Here is a 23093-nt window from a genome sequence, read left to right as displayed (position 1 = left end):
GTATATGTTGTACATGAATTGTTCAGTGTGTATACGAATAAGCAGTTGTAAACACACGAAACAGAGTGGGAAGGCGGCCTCATTACAGGTCTGACGTGCAGAGCGAAGCTAATATGATCCGTGTACACCTTACTTGTATTCAAATGCAGGACTCCACTCATATATGTGCGGCCCCAGCTTATTATGGGGAAAAAAATGGAATGCGGCCCGTATTCAGGTTGTTCGTAAATTAAACGTGAAAATGGCTCGCGACATAGTGATTTTGAGGTTATATGTTGTTTGGTGACAGAAAGATGTCAGATATCGGGAAGACAACAATAATCTGTGTTATTGTTGTTTTTCCTTACTAGCAAACAATATGTATTTCTATAAATAAATGTTGCTAATATATTACAGATTACATAATATTACTATTTCTTTTTCTTGCGGCCCACACAATCAGACTATTTGGCCCATTTGGGATTTTTAGTTTGACATGCCTTCTACAGAGGATTTAACATTTAAGTTTGGTGATTCTGATTGAATACTTCACTGACATATTCAGTCATACCAAGAAATGTTAAGAGGAGGATAACACCACAACAACAAAGAATAAGAATTTATCTGAGAAATCAAAATGAATTGTAAAAAAAAAAAAAAAAAAAGTTCTAAGATAGTGATGATTCTTATAAGATAATTTTTCACATTACTTCTACATATTCTGCTATAATTGTTTATATTACTTGTACATTATAATATATCAAGTAACTTATACAAAATAAAATTTAATGAATATTGAACTATTGCTTTCGCATATTCTGTTCTATTTTTTATTATTTCACCCTGTGGTGAAGGATCTGGAAAATTAAGATAAAAGAAGTCTTTCAATTATTGATTAGTCTTATTTTGACTCGTTACAGGGATTCAGAGTAGTTAGACAAGAGCCGTACTGAGGACTGTAGTTGGTTAAGTCTTTTTTGTATATTTAGAAAAAAATTCACTTTCGTGTGTGTGTATGTGTGTGCGTGTGTAATTTTACATTTTGAAATTCACATTTCTGAGTTACATTGAATGAATGGCAATGGCATCTCTTATAAATGTTTTTCTTTTGTTTAGGAGTCGGTAGAAAAGAATTTCCTAGAAACAATTAAGGTGTTGGAGAATAAAATTAAACAGCTTAAAACTGATTTGGAAAATGAAACAATTCAGTCAGAAATTTGGAAAAAATCTAAAGAAACTCAATTAATTTCAAGTGTTAGTTGTCCTCCAAGCAAAGAAGATCATCTTAAAACAGAGGTATTTTAATATTTGTAATATAGTGCTCCATTGTACTAAAATATACAATTTGCTAATACCCCTTGTTTAAAAGAAATCATTTAGAAATTATTGTTTAGAGAGAAAATTTAAAGTTCCAATTATTGTGATATCTGTGGTTTTTTTTTTTTTTTTTTTTCTGCTCTGTTATTTAATAAAATGTGCTAAAATGTTGTGGAATGCCCTTGAGCACGAGTATGTACTGTACTCTTTCTGGGGTGCTAGAGTGACTTATATCTTCATAGGTTGTAGGTTTCCGAGTTCTTGTTGCATCGTCATTGTTTCTAGAAGCTGATGTTTCGACCAACATACTGTGGCTTCTAAAAACAATGATGACATGGCAAGAACCCAGAAACCTACAACCTATAAACATTGGCCATGGAAGCCTAAGTCAACAATATGTATCTTTGTTCTAGCAATACATTATTATTATTATTATTATTATTATTATTATTATTATTATTATAGTCATCATCGTCATCATCATCATCATCATTATTATTATTATTATTATTATTAATTATTATTATTATTATTATTATTATTATTATTATTATTATTATTATTATTATTATTATTATTATTATTATTTGCAATGACTGGACTTGCTATTATATTGCATCAATTCTGCATCGGAATTTGAATCCAATTTAGCTTAGTGGATAAAGTATCAGCATGTAGAACTGAAAACTTGGGTTCGAATCCTGGTGCTGGAGAGAATTTTTCTCTATTCTACCCATTCTTCACCATATGGTACATAATGCAGAATTCCTGCACGGAAATATATGTACTTAGGTAGGCCTACAGTACATCATAGTAATATGGAAATCATGTCATATAGAGGAACATATGAAATCTACTTCTTGGATGGATTGAGGACTTAAAAGTAATGGTAATTAATGATTTAAAAGGTATGTTGCGAAAATCGGATTGTTGAGTAAGATGTATTTCTTTAGACAATACTTTATTGCATTACGTTTCCATAACATTTTTGATTTTTCGGTATTATACCAGATGCAATAGATTTATGATAACCAAAATATGATAAATAGGCATATTCTTCTGATTTTTAACATACCAGTATCTAATCATCTTTGGAACATAGCAAGACAGAAGTCAGATTTCTACCTACCCTCTTTTTTTCGATTGTCGAAGTTAGAAAAGCCAACCTCAAATCACAAAACATTACAAAATTTAACCTACATCATAGCCATTTTCAAAATATTCTTCGCATTATTTTAATTTTGTTTTCATTTCATTTATTGTATTTCATAGATCTTACCTCAGCATTGTAGCTGTGGAACAAGTAAAGAATTATACAAAAACTATACATAATACACAGATAAATTCAATTTACAAGCATAAACAATTTATCAGTTGAGTAGAAGCTACGTGAATGGAGAAATTTTGTTAATTCTGTTATGAATCTTTCTCTTGGCTCTTCAAAAACTTTAAGATAATAGACAGTAGCCTACATTGAAGATAGTATTACATGCATACTGAACTCCCCCTTTTTTTTATAACAGCATTGATAGTGGTACCTCCATTCGTTTTGTATGCACTGTTCTGTCAGGCTTATTTATGTTGCCTTAATTTAAAATTGCATGATAAATAGTCTATTAATTTTGTAAATTACATAGGTAACGTACTTACATATTCTCTATATTCAGTTATGTATTGTAAACAATGGAGCTGATTTCGTATAATCTGTAAGCACGAAGTTTCTTGATTTGGAATTGAATAATCACTTGAACTTTAAAACACATACTACAGGATATATTACTCTTAAATCCTGTTATGCATTAAGATTCTGATCTTCTACAGTATTGGTGGTATAAAAAAGCTTAAACTGGCATACTTTGCATAATTTGATTCTACAATGAAATATCGATTAATATTCTGGGGCAACTCATCTGAGACTAAACATATTGTGAATGTTTTGATTATATCCAATACTCCTTTTATACGCATCTATCCTTATGACTTTCTTTTGTTAAATAAAAACTCTACAATTTGATGATTATCTAAGTAATCATATCTTTCAAATCAAAATTTGCTTATCATAGATGATTTCGTTTTTCACGTGTTCCCAACCTAAAATAGCAGATTAGCAGATTTCAAATTTCATTATATACCATACACATCATTTTCACTAACACAAGTGTTTAAGATAAATGAGAGGCTTAGAACAAAGTGACATTAAGTGACATTATTTAAAAAAAATGAGATGAGTGCATATTGTGATAGCCCAAAAGAATGTTTCTTTGGGATAAAATCATCGGCATGGTTGTTTTGTTAAATCACCTCATGATTTGTGTCTACAAGAAAATGGAAAATAGAGAAGAAAGAAGGATGTTATCCTCCTTTAATAGTATGTTAAGATATTCAACACCCATTTCAACTTAAGTTTTCATCGACCACATACTGACACATGTAATAAGTGTGACCCGTTTTCTGTGAGAATCGCTCATGAGAAAGATGAGCAACTCTTAGCTCAGTTGAAAGTGGAACAAGAGCTGCACTTGAGAAGAGTACAAAAAGCAACCGAACAGAGGAAGATTTACAAAGAAAAATCAAAACAGGAGTATAGCCTAGCTGTTTTCACTTTTGACTTAGAAAACATTGCCTACATCTTCACTCACCAGCAACAAAGTTCTCTGGACTTATAATTTTGGTATCCATAACCTTAAAACTGGTAAATCCACCATGTTCATGTGGGGGGAAAACACTGCCTCAAGAGGATCACAAGAAATTGGTTCCTGTCTGAAAAAATATTGTGAAGGTTTACATGAAGTGAGTCGAATCATTGTATACAGTGTCTGCTGCGGTGGTCAAAATCGAAACAAAAACCTGCTCAAATTTTGGATGTACATCGTGAAGACCAGCTCAATACAAGTCATTGATCACAAGTTCCTGAAGCCAGGTCATACTTATATGGAATGCGATCAAGACTTTGGCTTGATTAAAAATAGTAAGCGTGTAGTTAATAATATCTTAGTTCCTGAGGATTGGATCAGTACCGGTACTGTAAAAGCAAGATCAAAAAACTTTTCTGTTACTCCAATGAACAATGAAGAGTTCTTACAGTTATTAATGTTATTATTATTATTGTTATCCAAATATTGAAACCCTATTTTACCCTTTGGTATTTCTTCACAGTTAAGTCCATGGACAAATTTACAAAGACGACCACAACCAAAGATGAAGAAGGTAATACTTTGTCATGGCACAAAATAAGATGAATACGCATAGAAAAGGAGAATCCTTTAACTATGCTTTTCAAAGAAATTCTGAATGAGGACATTCCCTTCAGAAGAGTTAACTTATTATAACGTGGGACAGGCAGACCATCAGAAGTAATGCTCTCAAACCTCTATCCAGGAGATGTAGCCATAAAGGCTGCAAAATAAAAAACCTACAGGAACTTAAATCACTTGTACCTCCTGTTCATCACATTTTCTTTGACAGTCTGTCTCACCAACAGGTTCCAGAAACTCGACAAAGAGAACGTCCTTCCACCAAAATTCAGAATGTGATTCCTGCAGAATTGTCAGTAAATGAAGACAGTGACTCTGATTAGTTGTGTAAAGCAGAATTTGCTTTGGTTGTGGTTATGGCTAATTTTCTATTATTTAACGACACTTTCAACATTTTAGGTGATTTGGGCATTGCCGGTGTGCCAGAATTTAGTCTTGCAGGAGATCTTTTACATGCCAGTAAATCTACTGACATGAGCTGTCGCATTCAAACATACTTAAATGCCATCGACCTGAGCTGAGATCGAACCCAAGATCTTGGGAAAGCCACTGGCATAGCTCTGTCGACTAAGGCGCTTGCTTACCGATCCGGAGTTGCATTCGGGTGTGAGTTTGATTCCCGCTTGGGCTTTTTCCGAGGTTTTCCCCAACCATAAGGCAAATGTTAGGTAATCTATGGCGAATCCTCAGCCTCATCCCGCCCAATACCATCTCGCGATCACCAATCCCATCGACGCTAAATAACCTCGTAGTTGATACAGCGTCGTTAAATATCCAAGTAAAAAAAAAAGATCTTGGAAACAGACAGCCAGTACTCATGCGCCTGAGCTACCCAGGTCGACGTTCATTAATGAATGACCTAAGATGTTGAAAGAGACGTTAAATAACGGAGAATTAACCATAAACAAACCAGATGAAAATGCTAAATGTCATTATTATTATGTTAAAGTCACTTACCTTGTTTTTGCATTTCAATGAGAATGTTTTCAAAACCAGTCAAGTATTTTGTGATAATTATTCCTGTGCCTATAATGAATACACGAACTTAATTTCACCTCAGTATTAATACTTATGACATACTTAATAGATACAAAATTTAAAAAAATTCACCAAACTTGTGTGTAATATTTTATTGCATCTAGAATTTTAACTGTAATTTTCTCAAAACTAGGTTTCCGTCACTGCTTTTTGTTCTTAGCCCCCTCAAATATGAAAGAATATAATGCTACTTACCTTTTATTTGTCATTGTGATATACCAACAAAATAAGAAAAGATACGAAAATAAAGTTCTACAGAGTAATGGCGATACCTACGCTGCTTTATGGCTGTGAAACTTGGCTCACAACAAAGAAACAAATAAATAGGATTCAGGTGGCAGAAATGAGGTTCCTCAAACAAGTAAAAGGTTGTAACAGAATGGATAAAAAATAAAAAATGAACAGATAAAAGCAATCTGAATGTAGAACTTCTATACAATAAGGTAATAGAATATAGACAACAGTGGGTTGATCATATGAACGGAATGAATGATGAGAGATACCCACTAATAGTAAAAAATTAAAAAGCAAGAGGATGCCAAGATGTTGGACGTCCTACAAAATGTTGGCTGAAATATTGTGAAGCCGGAACTGGTGACATGCTATGCAGTTGAAGTGATGATGATGATGATGATGATGATGATGATGATGATGATGATGATGATGATGATGATGATATAGCTGGGTCGAAAAGATAGCCTTCTTTGTTCCCATACTTTGAAGTTCATTGTTTTATATTGTAGCTGTTTGTAGTAAAGCTGCTTTTGTCAAGACAAAATGTTCGAAATGATTAACGTTACATTATCATTTTATGTTAAATTTCATTTTATTTTCAGGAGTCGTCAGAATCATCTACATCTATTATAAGTTCCAGAATTCCTGAGAGGAAGAAATTTGAATATGACGAAAGAAGTGATAGTGAACACAGTAGCATTGATTTTCACGATATTGTTGTAAGTAAATACGAATATTCAATATATTAAAAACAAATTTCATTAAAGGAACTCAGTTCTAGATATTACAGTGCCATAACATGATAACGTTAACAAGTTTACTTACAAAGTGTTAATCAGTACTCTTACGAGGAAACCTTCCAGAATCATTCTGATAAACCCTCTTTGGAAAGTTGTACAATGGTAGATACAAGGGCTATTCAGAAATCAACTTCCAAGTCCACACCTGTGGAGTAATGGTCAGCGCGTCTGGCCACGAAACCAGGTGCCCCGGTTTCGAATCCCGGTCGGGGCATGTTACCTGGTTGAGGTTTTTTCCGGGGTTTTCCCTCAACCCAATATGAGCAAATGCTGGGTAACTTTCAGTGCTGGACCCCGGACTCATTTCACCGGCATTATCACCTTCATTTCATTCAGACACTAAATAACTTAGATGTTGATACAGCATCGTAAAATAACCCAATAAAAAAAAAACTCAACTTCTAATTGCCAATTGTGGATTGCTAGATCATTGCAGGAAGATGGTGCTTGCACAGTAGCCACGAATAAAGATGTAATAATGCTCCCATGCATCGCGCACTCATTTCCGTTCAGTAGTCTGTGAGAAACAGCTGTTGATAATGGACGCGATTATTACTCATTCTTTGAGTTGTGAGGTAGGTTCGGTTATTCGATTTCTTCATGCAGAAGGAGTTAACATTGCTGAGATTCACCGTCGATTGTGTCATGTTTATGGCAACATTATTAGTGATAGTGTTGTACGGGACTGGAGCAAAAAATTAAAGAATGGGCGTGAAGATGTGCACAATGAGGGAGGTCAAGGACGACATTCAATTGTGACTGATGAACTCGTTCAACAAATTGAACAAATTGTGCGTGAAAGACGTCGTTTCACAATTTCTGAACTCTCTGAAAATTTTCTACAAATTTAAAGGACAAGTCTTTATGAGATTGTTATGGCAAAGTTAGGTTTCCACAAATTTTGGCACAATGGGTGCCGAAAAATCTCACTGACCAGCATAAAGCTCAGAGAATGACCTCGGCCTTAATATTCCTTCAGCGTTACCACAATGATGGTAATCAATTTCTGGACAGATTTGTGACAGGAAATGAGACATGGGTACAGTTTGTGAATGCTGACACCAGAGAACAGTCAAGACAGTGGATGCACATCATTCTCGAACCGAAATATGATGGCTACAGTTTTTTGGGATCAAAAAGGAGTATTGTTGACAGAGTTTATGGTACCTGGGACCACAATAACAGCTGCTGTTCATTTTGAAACTCTAAAGAAGCTTCGGAGAGCAATCCAAAACAAATGCCGCGAATTGCTCTCCAAGTGTGTCATTCTTCTCCATGACAATGCACGGCTCCATACTGCTGCTCGCACAAAGGCTTTATTGGACAAATACGCATGGGAAACTTTCGAATAAACCCCCTACAGTCCAGACTTGGCGCTGAGCAACAACCACGTCTTTCTCAAGATGAAGAACTGGTTGGTTCATGTTTTCAATAATACACCAATAGCAACTACGCGATTTTGTTCAACCAGTTGAAATGCTTGATAGGAGTCAGTCTGACATACACTATTTAAGACATAAGACGTCATTCGTTTTTCATCTGATGACGTTCCCCACTTATAATATCACAGGTCGCATCCGTATATATATATATATATATATATATATATATATATCTTTGACCAGCCTCATGGTCTAGTGGTCAGAGCTTCTGGCTATAGTTCATGAGGTCCCGGGTTCGATTCCCGGTTAGAGCACAGGAATTTTTCCTTAAAGGGGATTATTCCTGTGTTCGTCCATGGTCTGGAATTTAGGTTATCATAATCATCCTATCACATCATCGGGGTAATGTAACTCCGCCTTCCAGGTGCCCCAACCTCAGAAATGGGTTACAATTAAGCCACGGCCAGGAGAGAAGACCAGAAATGTCGAAAAAGACAACCTGGTGGCATTAGATTAAAACATATATATATATATATATATATATATATATATATATATATCCTTAGGCATTCATTGGAGTGTTTAGTTCTTTTGTAATACTGAAGAATCGTAAGTACACATGAAGTAATGCATATGGTCTTTGAAGATAAATTTATTAATTTTGGTTTATAATCACCATATAACCTTGTTTTGACCTCTCGTGAGTTTTATTTATTGAAAAACCAAGAAACAGGATTTTACAAAAGCAGTTCTCAGATAGTGGAGGAGCTAAAAGATATTATTTGTAGGAGATAGTATCAGTTTTATATTCACAGTGTGATATCGAGAATTTATACGTGTATATAGGCAGCATTATTTTTGTAGGTATGCGTTAATTTGCAAGTTAGGTTTGCTGTAGCATTCTCTGAAATATCGCTCAGTCTATTGGCTGCATGGAGACTGCTGATTGTGGGACAATAAGGAAATAACCCCATTGTTGTTGTTGTTGTTTTCTAATGCCAGGCATTTGACAATAAAGTCATTTGACCTCTTGCACTCCAATATTTTTCAAAGATATTGTCATGGTTAGCCGCTGACACACAGATTTTGAGATGTTCTGAATCCATTTCTTGATTTGAGTTGCACAATGGGCAGTTAGGAGACTGATATATTCCAATTCTATGCAGATCCTTGGCCAAGCAGTCATGGCCTGTTGCCAATCTAAATGCAGCTACAGATGATTTGCGTGGTAAATCGGGAATCAACTGTGGATTATAATGCAGAGAGTTCCATTTTTTCCCTTGAGATTAATAACCCCACTGTATTTTGCTATTAGTTTGACTAATACAAGGAATCTTTGGAAAGGGCCATTCCATGTCAAATCAACACAAAAAAGTGGACTTTTCAACCCGACCACCTCAGATTTTCATTAAATTTGGTGGGATGGTAAAGAACCTTAAGTTAATTAATTATGTAAAATTTTAGCCCTCAATAATTAACGATATCCATACAGCAATTCTGTCAATACGAGAAAAAATGTAAAAATGTCGCATACTATGTCAACAAAAATAATTCATAACTTCTCTTCTAATTGAGGTAGAATCTTAAACTTGGGCTTATTTTAAAGCTAATGGATCATACGTTTCAATAAAAATAGGTTTGCATCAAAGTAATGAATTCTTTATTGAATAGTCACGTGAAACACATTTTAACATTGAATATCTATAAATGCGGGACATAAATTATTTCGCGAAAAATGTATGTTATAGAGGTAAGAGTATTCTCCCCTTGGTGTAAGTTTCATTTTGGAAACGTTTCAGGAATATCATTAAAAAAAATATATCAATGTATTGGTTTGTAGCACTTAAACCCGTCTTACACCAACACTGCATGTGCACGAGTTCGTACTTGTCTGATAAGCTGCGTCATCGATCTATCAGGCCGTCATGAGTGGCAGTTTATACAGTCTTCAATTTATACAAAACGTGCAATCTGTTTCAAGTGCAGTGTCGTTAGTTTTTGTAGTATGTGGTAGTATTGTGCGATGTAATGGAGTCGCTTTTTAAGTTATAGGCCTATGTTTGCTGCAATCCCTTCGAGAATCAGGGCATTGTAATTAGAGGAAAAATTTAAGAAGTGTTATATCATGGATGCTTCATGTATTTCCTGATTTAAAACAGGAACAAAAGGTGTGCGCTATGTGTCACAAAGAAATAAAAATATAATATGATGCTATTACGCAGAATCCTTATAATGACCCTAGTAATGAAGAATACGTCGACTCTACAGCAAATGTAAGTTCATTAAATACAAGTCTTTTTGACCAAGGTATGTTTTTTATTAAACAAAAAAGTCTACAACAAGATAAATATAAGAGACAGAAATTTGAAAATATTGTAAAAGATAAAGTCTTCGATATTAAAGACGCCGAGGAATCAGGACCTTTCTGATTCTGAAATTTTGTCTCAGTTGCAGGAAAATTTTCAAAATTCAGATAAAAGTGAGAAATTCACCATTTTAACACTACTACCCAAAAGCTGGAGCGTAAATAATATAAAAAAGAGTTTCTTTCAGCTTTCAAATACATAATTCGGAAAGCAAAAGTCCTGGCAAAGGGAAAGGGGATTTTGTGTTCACCAAATCCGAAACTTGGAAAACCCTTGCTTGCGGCTGTTGCCGGTAAATTTAAAGAATTCTGTTGTTCTGATGAGATAAGCAGAATGATGCCTGGTAAGAAATATTTATTGTGATTAAAGAATCAGGGAGTAAATCACATGAGCAGAAATTAATTATATGCAGTGTTTAAAAATTCTAACCCTGACCAAGAAATTGTATTCTAGCTGGAGTTAATGGAACTATACTGTCTGTGTTTGTGTCCTTATCAGAATGTAAAACTTATGCCGGAAGCAATTTATTAAAGTTTCAGGTCTACGTGGATTTCAAGAAAATTTGTCTTCATACCTTCCAACTTAACATTTCTTGGCTACTATGGTATGCAATCCTTCTCATAAATTGCTTGTTCAGGAAATGTACAGAATGTCCTGAACCATTCAAAATAAGAGAGGGTTTAGAGAAATGTTTCGTATAAAACTTCAGTGAATCAGTGACCTACAAGTAGTGGATGACGACTGACCGATCAACTCTTGAAACCATAATGAAACCCACAGACAAATTTTTCGACTGTCTCTTGGAGAAACTTGGTGATTTACTGACTCACTCATTTATATCATCTGAACAAAGTAAGTTTCTACGTGATATGAAATCATTTCTACAGCCATGCCAGCTTGTTGTGTTATGCGACTTCACTGAAAACTATTATTTCGTAATCCAAGATGAAATTCAGTCATATCATAGGACTAATGTGCAGACAACCATTCATACTTTCGTAATATATTATAACGAATCGTCATCCGATACAATCTCTATTAAAAATCTGGTAATAATTTCACACTGCCCGAAATATGACACTACAGCTGTACATCTGTTTAAAAAATATCTAATGGAGTCATTAAAACTAACATCTGTAATTCACCACAAAAATTATGTATTTCTCCGAAGCATTCTCTACTCAGTATAAAAAATAGGAAAAAATTTCCTGAACCTCACATTACATGAAGAAGATTTTGGATTTCCAGCAGAATTGTATTATTTTTGCATATCGCATGGCAAAAGAGCATGCGACGTTGTAGGTGGGACACTTAAAAGGTCTGCGGTTTGTGCTAGTTTGCAGAGACCATCCGATAAACAAATAACTACACCTAGGGAATTGTGCGACTGGAAAAGGGATCATGTCCCAAACATTAATACCGTTTATGTGACTGAAAAAAGCTATACTGAAGAGGAAAAAATGCTTGCTCTTCGATTTGCAAAATCCACCGCAGTGCCTGGAACACAAGTTTCATACAGTCCTGCTGTTTAGGATGGGTATTATACTTGCTAAGCAGTTTTAAAATGCAGCTGAAACAAAGCAGCATCCTGTCTGGAAAGATGATCAGGATATTTCATCTCAGCAATGAAAGGTAAGCATTTCTTACAGAACTTCAGGTTTAACAAAATCCATGTGACAATAATTTATTTCAAGTAACAATTTAAAAAATTTGAATTATGTAATGCATGTTAAATTACATAGCGACATTCATGAATATGATCAAATATAATTAAATACAACGAATGTGTGGGACATAATTATCGCGACTTATACAGTTAGCTTAAACTTGCAGTAACATAATAATTTTTATCTTTGTAACCTATGATGATTCCAAGTTGAAACTTATCAGTTCATTATATCACTAATTGAGACGTACTATATATTTTTTTCCTTAAAATAGAACCCCCGCATTTTTAAATATGAATATATGAAAATTGTTTCACCATGTTTTTTTTAGTGTAATTGAATACATGCAGAAAACAATATAAACAATAAAAACTATCACATATTAAGAATGTATCACCCAATTTTTGTAAATTTATCTGGAGATGTTGTTGAGATATATAATTTTAATTGAAGCGGTGTGCTTACAAAAATATGATTTTTCTTCATGTTTGAAACGCCACTGACAGAAAACGAAAAGCACAGGACATATGAAACTCGGCAGTTTTAGTTAGCACGGCAGGTAAAACAAACCCTCAAAATTTGAAAGAAATCTGAGTCGGTCGGGTTGAGCGCCTTGTTGATTTGATATGGAATGACCCGAAAGTAACTTCCTTTAGACCTTTAAAAACATCAATATAGTTGTAGAATTTTGATTATATACAACTTAAAATTACGACTTTTCACCATTTCTTAACATAGTATCCAGATTGAGACCCGTAGTAGTATTAAGAAGTTTTTGTATTCAATTATGATAGAATTCTGCAACGTGTGGTTTGGGTTATTCCTCAGTGGTGGACAGCAATTTGTCGTAATTGTCAAAGTGTTATGATGCAAGCCATTTCTTCTTATGCATGAAAAAAGGAAAAAGGTAGACTAATCACTAGGTGCCAAATCTGGGCTGTGTGAAGTATTATCAAACAATATTCAATTCAGTTTTTGTAGCAGGATTCGAGTACACACAGCAGTATGCGAGTTAGCATTATTATGCAATAAAACATACCAATGCTTAACATGCTGAGATGTTTATTCTGAATGGCCCTTCTTAACTTGTTTAATGTCTGACAATGAACATCTACATTGATTGTGGCGTTCTGTTCCATAAAATTCAGTAACAGTACTCGACTTCTCTTCCAAAAGACAGTTGCTATGAGTTTCCCGGCAAAGAAAGTTTGCCAGCATTTTTTTAAACTAGTGAGTACTGGTGTGACCCTGCTCCATTGATTGAATTTTGGCTCTACATTTACATTCGGTGGTCCTCCAGCTTGGGAATCGGGGGAAGGGTTAACAAACCATTACCATAAAAAAGAGCTTGTTACGAAACCCCAACATAACTGCAACCAAACACGAGCGCTGCTCATTCGGTCCTCAAATTTTGTTAATATTACTGTATCTCCTTTTTTATATTGATTGTATTATTTTATTTATATTTCTATAGTTGTAATTATATTCTGTTTTCTGTATATTTAAATTTAAATAAATAATAATAAATAAACTCTCAAAATGTGACCGATTCTTTGGCCCAACCACAGCAAAGGAATAATGTTATGAAATTTGGTACCATACTTGGAATGTCACGAGTCTTTATAGAACAGGAGGGATAACATTAGTAACAGAAACCTACTAGATATAGAATAGACCTTGTGGGAGTAGAGGAGGTTAGGTTAGAGGGGAATGACGTATTACCAATAGGAGATTACGTATTGTACTATGGGGAAGGAAACAGTAACCACCAATTAGGAACATAATCCTTTCTTTATTCATAAAAGAATAAAATCAGTAGTAAAAAAGGTCAAATCTATCAGTGACATGTTATCGTATTTAGTACTTAAGAGTAGATGGTACGATATCATTGTTATAAATGCAATGCCCCTACAGAAGAGAAAGACAACGGTAATGGGATGGGTTTGGAAGTAAATTCCGAATAAACAAAGTACAGTATATGGTTACTGGTATGTCTCATGACCAGAACTTAGTATGAAATGGAAACATAAAAATTAGAAATTTATCCTTTAAAAAGGTGGAAAAATTCAAATACCTTGGAGCAATAGTAACAATTGACACTTGAGAGAATAAATATGGGAAATGGTTGCTATTATTTTGTTGAGAACCTTTTGTCATCCAGTCTGCTTAAAAAACTGAAAGTTAGACTTTATAAAACAGTTATATCACCGGTTGTTCTATATGGTTATGAAACTTGGACTCTCACTTTGAGATAGTAACAGAGGTTAAGGCTGTTCGAGAATAAGGTTCTTAGGAAAGTATTTGGGGCTAAGAGGAATGAAGTTACAGGAGAGTGGAGAAAGCTACACAATACAGAACTGCACACATTGTAAGCTTATTCTCCACCTAAATAATTAGGAACATTAGATTCAGACGTTTATTTAAGCAGCAAGCATACTGCATCCACTCGGTTCAGTTCAGTTGATCCTGATGCTTTGGTTGAAAATATAAATAAATGTCCAACCACACATTGGGTCAGTTCATTTAGCGTCCGCACTTTCCTGTCTCGTCTGTTCAATCATGTTTGCCTCTACTAGCAAAATTGACTGAAGACTGAAGAAAATTATGTAGGCTGAGAACAGCTTATCCAAGAATTGCGGTACTTTTCAATTGCTGCTAAAGTTTCACTGAAATGAATTCCATTAGCGAGGAATTAATTGAAATCGTAAAAAGACATTCTCTTCTATATGACCAAAGTGACAAGAATTAACACAATTTGGCAATGACTATAAATTCATGGGAAACAGACAGGTCGTAAATTGCTCAGGTACTGGAATGCAGTTATTATATAATACAAATTTGGGAGTGTAGGTTATAAGCAATTCACTTATTTTGGCTTTTCCTACACTATACACTTTCGTCTAGCTGGGTTCATGGCCTTCTGCTGTCAGTGGTAAGTGAGAGAGATCAGAAGCAGGCAGATGCAATATGCGCCCATCTCACTAATGCAAAATAATATGCCATAGACTGAACTGGACTGAAAGGGGGCAGAACTAACGCAGTGTGCTCGCTGTTTAATCCACTCATTTTTAACATAATATGGTACCACTGAGTCACACCACTCTCAGTCATTAAGTTGTACTAATAAACCTCACAAAATTGACAGTGGTTTTCAACTATTTTACATTTTTGGCTAAAACAGATCTTAATACTGAGCATTCAAAATAGCTAACATGTTTCTCTATTGCAGCACATATTTTAAACAGCAGTTGCTGCACGAGTAAGAGCAACACGAATTCCACTACAGTATGAGTACTCCACACTGTAATAAAAACACAACTGCTATTAGGCCTACTCCAACTACTTCCTGCACCAGTACCACACGAGTTCAGAAGTTACTTTCCAGATATCCTTAGTACAGCATTTGCTTTGTCTTAATTAATCATTAAAACTGATGATTCTTTCCTGTTAATTTCTTTGGCAGAGAAACAGCAATTTCAGACTCTGGAATAAACAGACAGCGAATCCTGTAATGAAGAGAAATTTAGAAATGTTTCTTCCAGCAAGAAAGGTACAAATTTGAATTCATTATTAAATTTGGAAACTTTTATGGATAATACAAAAAGTTTATCTTCTTATTTGGGTGCATAATAAATTATATTATTATGTATTTCTTTTGTATGATACTTCAAGAAAATACTATAAATGGGGGAAAACATTGGAAAAATGATAAAGAACCCAACTGTTGCGAAATGCAGAAAATATATAAAGAGAATGTAAGTGTCATCTTCATAGCACCACATTTTTTTGTACCGGTATGGCTTTTCAATGAAGTTTCCTGTTAGCTTTTCCAAAAGATTAGTTCCTATCAGTGTCCGCAGAATGGAAAGTTCTTTAGGTAGATAGGTGAGCGAAGTGTTTGTTCCCTCAAGTGGACACTGTTCTTATATGGAGAGAAGATACATAGAATAGGGAAGAAATACCGTGGATCCTGCAAAATGCAAAAATATAGCTAAGTTAAGAGTTTCAGAAATTTATATTTTCTTAATATAGGTATGGTGTCCATACCTGTGAAGTAACAGTTAGCACGTCTGACCGCGAAACCAGGTGGCCCAGGTTCGAATCCTGGTCGGGGCAAGTTACCTGGTTGAGGTTTTTTTCCAGGATCTTCCCTGAACCCAAAATGAGCAAATGCTGGGTAACTTTCGGTGCTGGAGCCCGGACTCATCTCACTGGCATTATCACCTTCATTAATTCATTCAGACGCTAAATAACCTGAGATGTTGATACAGCGTCGTAAAATAACCCACTAAAAAAAAAATATATATATAGGTATGGGACTTAAATTTGATTTTTTTTTTGTGTAATTATAGATTAAGTATTCTACTTTCGTAAATAAATTAACTTTTTAACTTTATTGTTTCTTAAAGATTAATTGTTTTTATTTTATGAATCATAAGAAATAAATCATAAATAAAGAAATTAATTAATTAAATGAGTGCAATCACTTCTATGGAAGTAAATAAGTAGTCCTAAATACCTACTTGTTATGTTTTTAATATTATTTTCTATGTGACATGCTTAATGATCTGAGAGAAAATTAATGCAGTATAGAATGATTGTTGTTGTGTTTAGCTAACTGTCCGAAGACAGATCTAGATCCCACAAGTGATGCATACATGACTAGCTACATATTACACTAATCAGACTTCAGATGTAGGCCTATACAAATAATTATTCTTCTTCCTCTGAAGCACATTGTCAAGTGAGATGTACTGCCTGATAATAGATGTACATATCAGCCAGAACCTCAATCAGAGGTTTATAGAATGATTAATAAATCTAAAATAAGTTCGAATTGCAATTATTTTAAACTATATATTCACGAGCTTCACATCAAAATCTCAGAATTCAAATTATTTGTAGTATTAAGTCGTTTATTTTCAATAATTGAAAAGTTACCGGTAATATTTTTAAGTATAGATGATAAGTCATTATCATGATGGTGTACCAGTGATATCTTGAAGTCTTGCTAAGAAATCAATTTAAATTTTAACAGAGGAATTTTGTTATTTTGAGAGGGCCGAAACGAGCGATAACATGTAAAATAATTGTATTCATATATGTATAATGAGGAACATATTAGTAGAGCGACTCTAGTATTTTCTAAGTCAAAGTGCAAATTGCGCATGCTCCGAGCAGAAAGTTTTAATTCGTATGATGAGAAATTGGCTTTGCTTTTATGTTTGATTGAAACATTTTCTCCTGCTCAACAATTATGTCCTTACATCCCTCACTGTACATGGTAGGCCTATACATTATATTAGATTAGATTTTCTTTTAGAACAGGACAAAAATACAAATACTGCAGAATTCGATGTGTCTGGTATTTTGTCCTCCCTGGATTAGGAACATATTATAATTGAAAATATACTTCTTTACTTGCCACATGTGAAATAATTTTCGTCTTCCCGGTTAGTGAAGACTGCTTAGAATGGCATAATTGTACTTTTGAGACTACATTTAAAATACACAGAATTTTATATTAGTTGCGGCTTATGGTTTTAAAATTGGAAAGGCTGTAACTGAGCACATAATATCACCTGTTAATTTATTGTTTGCGATCTCGGAGGTTGCAATATTTATTCATATTTATTTTCGTAAATATCTAGTTAGAAGATAAAAATTACTTCTTATTACCCATTCCTTACACTACACTTACACGAACACTTACACATACACTCACCTTAGTACACGACATAACTCTTCTCACTTAATTTTGAATGTATGATTAAAAGTGATTTGATTTATTTAATTCTTCACAGGACCAGCGTAAACGAGCGAGAACTGTATTTTCTGAAGCCGTATTTAATATTACACCAAGAACACGTAAAGGAACTGCAGGAAGTCGTGAATTTAACGACAATGTACAAGATGAACCACTTGATTTATTGAGTACTATATGACTTTATTTAAGGTGTCTTATATGTGAGTTACGTGTCTTATTTGATTCATAATTAACATTATTCTATTCAAATATTGCTATTTTATGTGTGTTGTATAATAACAAATGTGTGATACGCTAAAGTAATTGCTTTTAGTGTTCCAGTATACCTTATTTACTCGATTGCAAGACGCATTTTTTTTTATAAAATTGCTGTTTTGAAAACTGAGGTGAGTGTTATATTATTTGAGACAAGTGCTCAGTTTCTATTGCTTTAGATGGTAGCAAAGACAGCCTGCATTGGAAGTATGTCAGTGATGATTCGGATTTCAACTTGGACATGGTGACGTAGAAACTCAGATTCTGAAGATGACAGTGGGATAGAATGTGATGTATAGGCTAGGCAGAAATATATGTTCCCCCCCCCCCCCAAAATTTCACTGCTACAATAGGTCTTCTGTATATTTGGTATGGGTGCCTGTATGTTTAATGGGGTGTTGTAATCGAGTAAATAGGCCTACAGTATTTCTTACCTTAAAAAAGAATATGTTACCACGTACTTTCTAGTTTCATAAGTTTCTTATGAATTTAAGTTGGAATTAGGTTTTCTAGTCTTAATTAAGAAAGCTAAAATAGTAGGCTATACTGCGTACTTATTATGTAACTGATCGAGTACTTACAGTTGAATTAAATTATTAAACACCTCTCTAATCTCCTTACATAATGTATTTCTGCATTTATAAGTGAAATTAAAATTAAATTTGAAATCATTTATTTATTTTCTGATTTTGAAAACACTTGCATTTAAATATGATATTAGGCAGTAAAATATTAAAATTAAATTTGAAATTGTTAAACAATTATTTTTATTTTTATTTTTTTATTTTTTTTTTTACTTTTAAAAGCACTTGTCTTCGTATGAAATTAGAAAGTATAAAATTAAGGTTAGATTTGAAGCCATTAAAAATGCTCTTTTATTTTATTTTGAAAATACTTGTGTTTCTCAAGAAATTAGTAAAGTATTAAAATTAAGTTTGAAATTGTTACAGTTTTTTTTTTAAACATTTGTGTTCATATGAAATTAGACAAAATATTGTGTACAAATCCCACAAGGGTATAATTCATTCAATTATGTTATTATATTTATTGATATTTATAAAAACAGAAATCTCTTGTGAGCATAAAGATTTAAGACAGTACTCTATTTTTCAAGATGACTCTTGGTATTTGGCCTGTATGAATACATTGCAAAAAATACTTGCTGTGCCTGAACTCAGCAGAGTGCGGAATTCTGTAAAGCAGTAGAGGCTACATAGAGAAACAAATTATGGTTTATTTAATGACGCTCGCAACTGCCGAGGTTATATCAGCGTCGCCGGTGTGCCGGAATTTTGTCCTGCAGGAGTTCTTTTACATGCCAGTAGATCTACTGACATGAGCATGATGCATTTAAGCACACTTAAATGCCATCGATCTGGGCCGAGATCGAACCCGCAACCTCGAACATAGAAGGCCAGCGCTATACCGAGTGCGCTACCCAGGTCGACTCTACATAGAGGTGTTGATATGTCTATGTTAAAGGGAATCTACAGGAAGTTACTAAAATTGGTCATGTGTCAGGTATCAGAAGAAAACGGAAGACGTGGTTTGAAGAGTAGAAGTATATATAAACCCCAAAAATTAGAAAGAGAACAAAGGATGGCTTGACAAGAATGGAACAGAGGCTCTGAAGAAAAACGACAATGAACGTGACAGAACCAAATATAGGTAGAGGGAGACAATAAGGACATCACCAGTCGCCTCTGAATGATTTACCATACCAAAAAACGTTACAATCCGTGTCCAGTCACTTTATCTTTGTATCCAGTAGCTGTACAATTTAAATCTCCTGAGACTGTTCATAACAGTGACTGTTCGTGAATTTTGTAATTCAGAATTAATTTTATTGCAAAAATTCTTTCTGTTATCTTAACTGTACAAATAATAAGGTTCAGCTGTTCCATAACTGGAAGTAGTGGAAACCAACCAAACAACACCAATTATTCCTCCTTTCTCCAGCAACTGATGATGTCAACAATGGTTGTACCCTATGGGAAGGAAAGAGATACCCAGTAAAAAATAAATTAATTCATTTTTACAAAATTTATTGTGAAAAAGCTAGCATTTATTTTATGAAAGAACGACATTAATAAATTAATGACTTATTTTTATTATGTTCATTTTATCTTAATTCGGTAGTGATATTTTGTGGTTATTTATCTACTACAGGACTGTCCAGTTTTAAAGCTTCGCAGACCACATTATTAATTAAAACTTGCCTGTTTGACCATTGTAATATACATATATTGAAGTTTAACAATAATTCAAATTTACATCAATGACATGGGAAAAGATGAACAATTTCAATGCGTATGACAGTTTTCCATTGATGTATTTCTGTAATTGTAAAATTAATATTTTATTACTTATATTAAAAGTTATATAAATTATATTCGTTGCTTAGTCAAAAGTAACATAAATGCACAAAAATAAGAAAATTTCTTAACAAATGAAACTGATACGATTAGTTCTTACAAGACTGTTAGTTGAAGCACCCTGTTGTTTTGATAAATAGTGTGTAATAATTTAACAAAATATTACATTAAATTGCAATTAAACCATTTCATTTATAAATAAATATTGCAAAATACATGTAATGAAGCTGTAGGCTCTATAAAATCAGTGATAATGTATATGTATCTTATGAAATAATAATAATAATAATAATAATAATAATAATAATAATAACAGTAGTAATATTAAAACGAGTCTGTATGAAAATATTACAATAAAACTTTATTTTAATATAAAATTAGCACTGATGTTAAAACTTAAAAACTCTCATTTTACAGGCCATCCTTACACAACTTTTATTTTAAATTTATAATTTCTTTTCAGAGTGATAAGATGAACTGTTTTTAGTTACGTCGTTTCTGTTTGGGTTTTTATTACTTCTTTCCATTTTAACCTTCTTAAACGTGGCACTTTAATTGCTTATTTAAAACACTGCATACTTTTCTTTGAAACAACACAATTAAGACATTGCAGTTGTCTAACTCATGCTGAACAATGCAGTTATGATTAAAATGTGTAGCTACTTGTGCATATCTTCCAGAAGAAGTTATAATGCTACACTAATTATAACACTACTTTAAAATTAACATTATTAATTATTCATAATGTACTACAGTTTATTGTAATTAGACCATATTATACAGGCGTTTCATAAGGTCGTTTACAACGGCTCAGGCATTATAGAGGAGGTAGGCCTACTGGTAAAAAGAAACATTTTTGTTATGTGCCAAAAATCTTGTAGCTCCACTGTTTTCCCACCAGGGACGCTGATAAGATGTATCACTTAGGGGTATAAGATCACTTAACCTCCCTGATATTACCTTTCATTTATGTTTAGAGCATTGAATGTTGAAGTAGTGTGTTTGTGATCAAACTGTTCACTTCGAAGGTGAGCAGAGTCATGTATTTATCAACACAGAGCGAAATATTACTGCAAAGAAAAGTAGCACTGCCATTCCCGTAATCCTGGATAGACAGTTATAGCCTATTTATAATCATTCATTCACAGTGTTATGCCCAAGGGTAGGTCTTTCACTGCTAACCCAGAATTCTCCAGTCTTTCCTATTTTCTGCCTTCTACTTTGTCTCCTCATATGATCCATATATTTTAATGTCGTCTATCATCTGATATCTTCTTCTGCCCCAAACTCTTCTCCCGTTCACCATTCCTTCCAGTGCATCCTTCAGAAGGCAGTTTCTTCTCAGCCAGTGACCCAGTCAATTCTTTTCCTCTTTCTGATCAGTTCAACATCATTCTTTCTTCACCCATTCTTTTCAACACAGCTTTGTTACTTATTCTGTCTGTCCAATTCATACTCTCCAGCCTTCACTATATCCATATTTCAAATGTTTCTAGTTGTTCTTGTCACTTCGTCTTAAAGTCCATGTTTCTGCCCCATACAATATTACACTCCATACAAAGCACTTCACTAGTCTCTTCTGTAGTTCTTTCTCCAGAGGTCTGCAGAAGATGCTCCTTTTTTCTATTAAAAGCATCCTTGGCCATTAATATTTTCCTTTTGACTTCTTGGCAGCAGCTCATGTTACTGCTTATAGTACACTCCAAGTATTTAAAGCTTTCCACTTGCTCTACTGTCATGTTTGTAGTTTTTCTTGGAAAAGGTAAATGTGGTAGCTTCCCGTTGCTTTCTGCACACCACTCTCTCTTTCGTATTTATAATATGATTTACATTTGTGATAGGTTCTGGATGGTAGAATTCACACTACCAGAACTGGCTGACATGCATCTCATTGATGGGGAAACAAGAAGCAACATAGTGGGTATTTTCAATAACATCTTTAAGTGGAACTTTCAACTTTTCTTTTGTGGAAATGATGCTTAGTGAGTAGAACTACATTTTAAGTGATCCACTCTAGAAAGACATGCACAATGCGAGGTCTTTCAATTTCTTGTCTCATGCAGATCCTGGATTATGAAGTTGTTGAAAGAAGACGTGAGATGACAATCTTCTATTCGGAAAGCATTCTGCATATAGATGCCTTGCTACATGGCTGCTGCTCTCCCATAAATTAGATGCATGTCAGCCTGCTCAGATAGCATCGTATTGTAAACATAACTGACTATCCATAGTTACAGAAATGGCACAGTTAACACTGTAGTGGTACATATTGTACTGTACAAAATGGAGTGCTATTTTTCGTTGCAGTTATGTCAGGCACTGTTGATAAGAAGATTTTGCTCGTCTTCAAAGTAAAATATTCTGATCAAAAACATCACTTCAACATTCAACGCTTTAAACACAAATGGAAGGTAATATCAGGGAGTTTGAATGATCCTAGACCTCTAAGTGATCCACCTTACCAGTTTCCCTAGCAGAAAACACTGGATCTACAAGATGTCTTGGCACATTATAAAAGTGTTCTTATTTATCAATACCTCGCCATTGTAAACTTCCTTTAGCAACATTCTGTGTTTAATATTATTGTACTATTGTACAGATATATATTATAAAATATATTTTATTACAATTTAACGCTTTTCATAATTCATTATTAAGT

General features: G+C 33.9%; 1 protein-coding gene across 2 annotated transcripts in view; it reads left to right on the top strand.

The window, feature by feature from the left end:
* The window catches only part of LOC138693005 (putative leucine-rich repeat-containing protein DDB_G0290503), a 60403-nt gene extending 41580 nt beyond the window's left edge, over positions 1 to 18823 (top strand). Inside the window, exons 11-14 of one of the 2 annotated variants that reach the window (XM_069816503.1) lie at positions 1096 to 1275; positions 6425 to 6541; positions 15501 to 15587; positions 17842 to 18821. In XM_069816503.1, coding sequence (XP_069672604.1) covers positions 1096 to 1275; positions 6425 to 6541; positions 15501 to 15587; positions 17842 to 17982 — 525 coding nt within the window. In that variant the 3' untranslated portion in view covers positions 17983 to 18821. Of the gene's footprint in view, positions 1 to 1095; positions 1276 to 6424; positions 6542 to 15500; positions 15588 to 17841 lie in introns of both variants that reach the window. The other variant, XM_069816504.1, reaches the window with a different exon arrangement.
* The last annotated feature ends 4270 nt before the right edge of the window (positions 18824 to 23093 follow it).

The sequence above is a fragment of the Periplaneta americana genome, chromosome 17, assembly GCF_040183065.1.
Source record: "Periplaneta americana isolate PAMFEO1 chromosome 17, P.americana_PAMFEO1_priV1, whole genome shotgun sequence".
Taxonomy (NCBI): domain Eukaryota; kingdom Metazoa; phylum Arthropoda; class Insecta; order Blattodea; family Blattidae; genus Periplaneta; species Periplaneta americana.
This window is presented reverse-complemented; position numbering and strand designations above follow the sequence as displayed.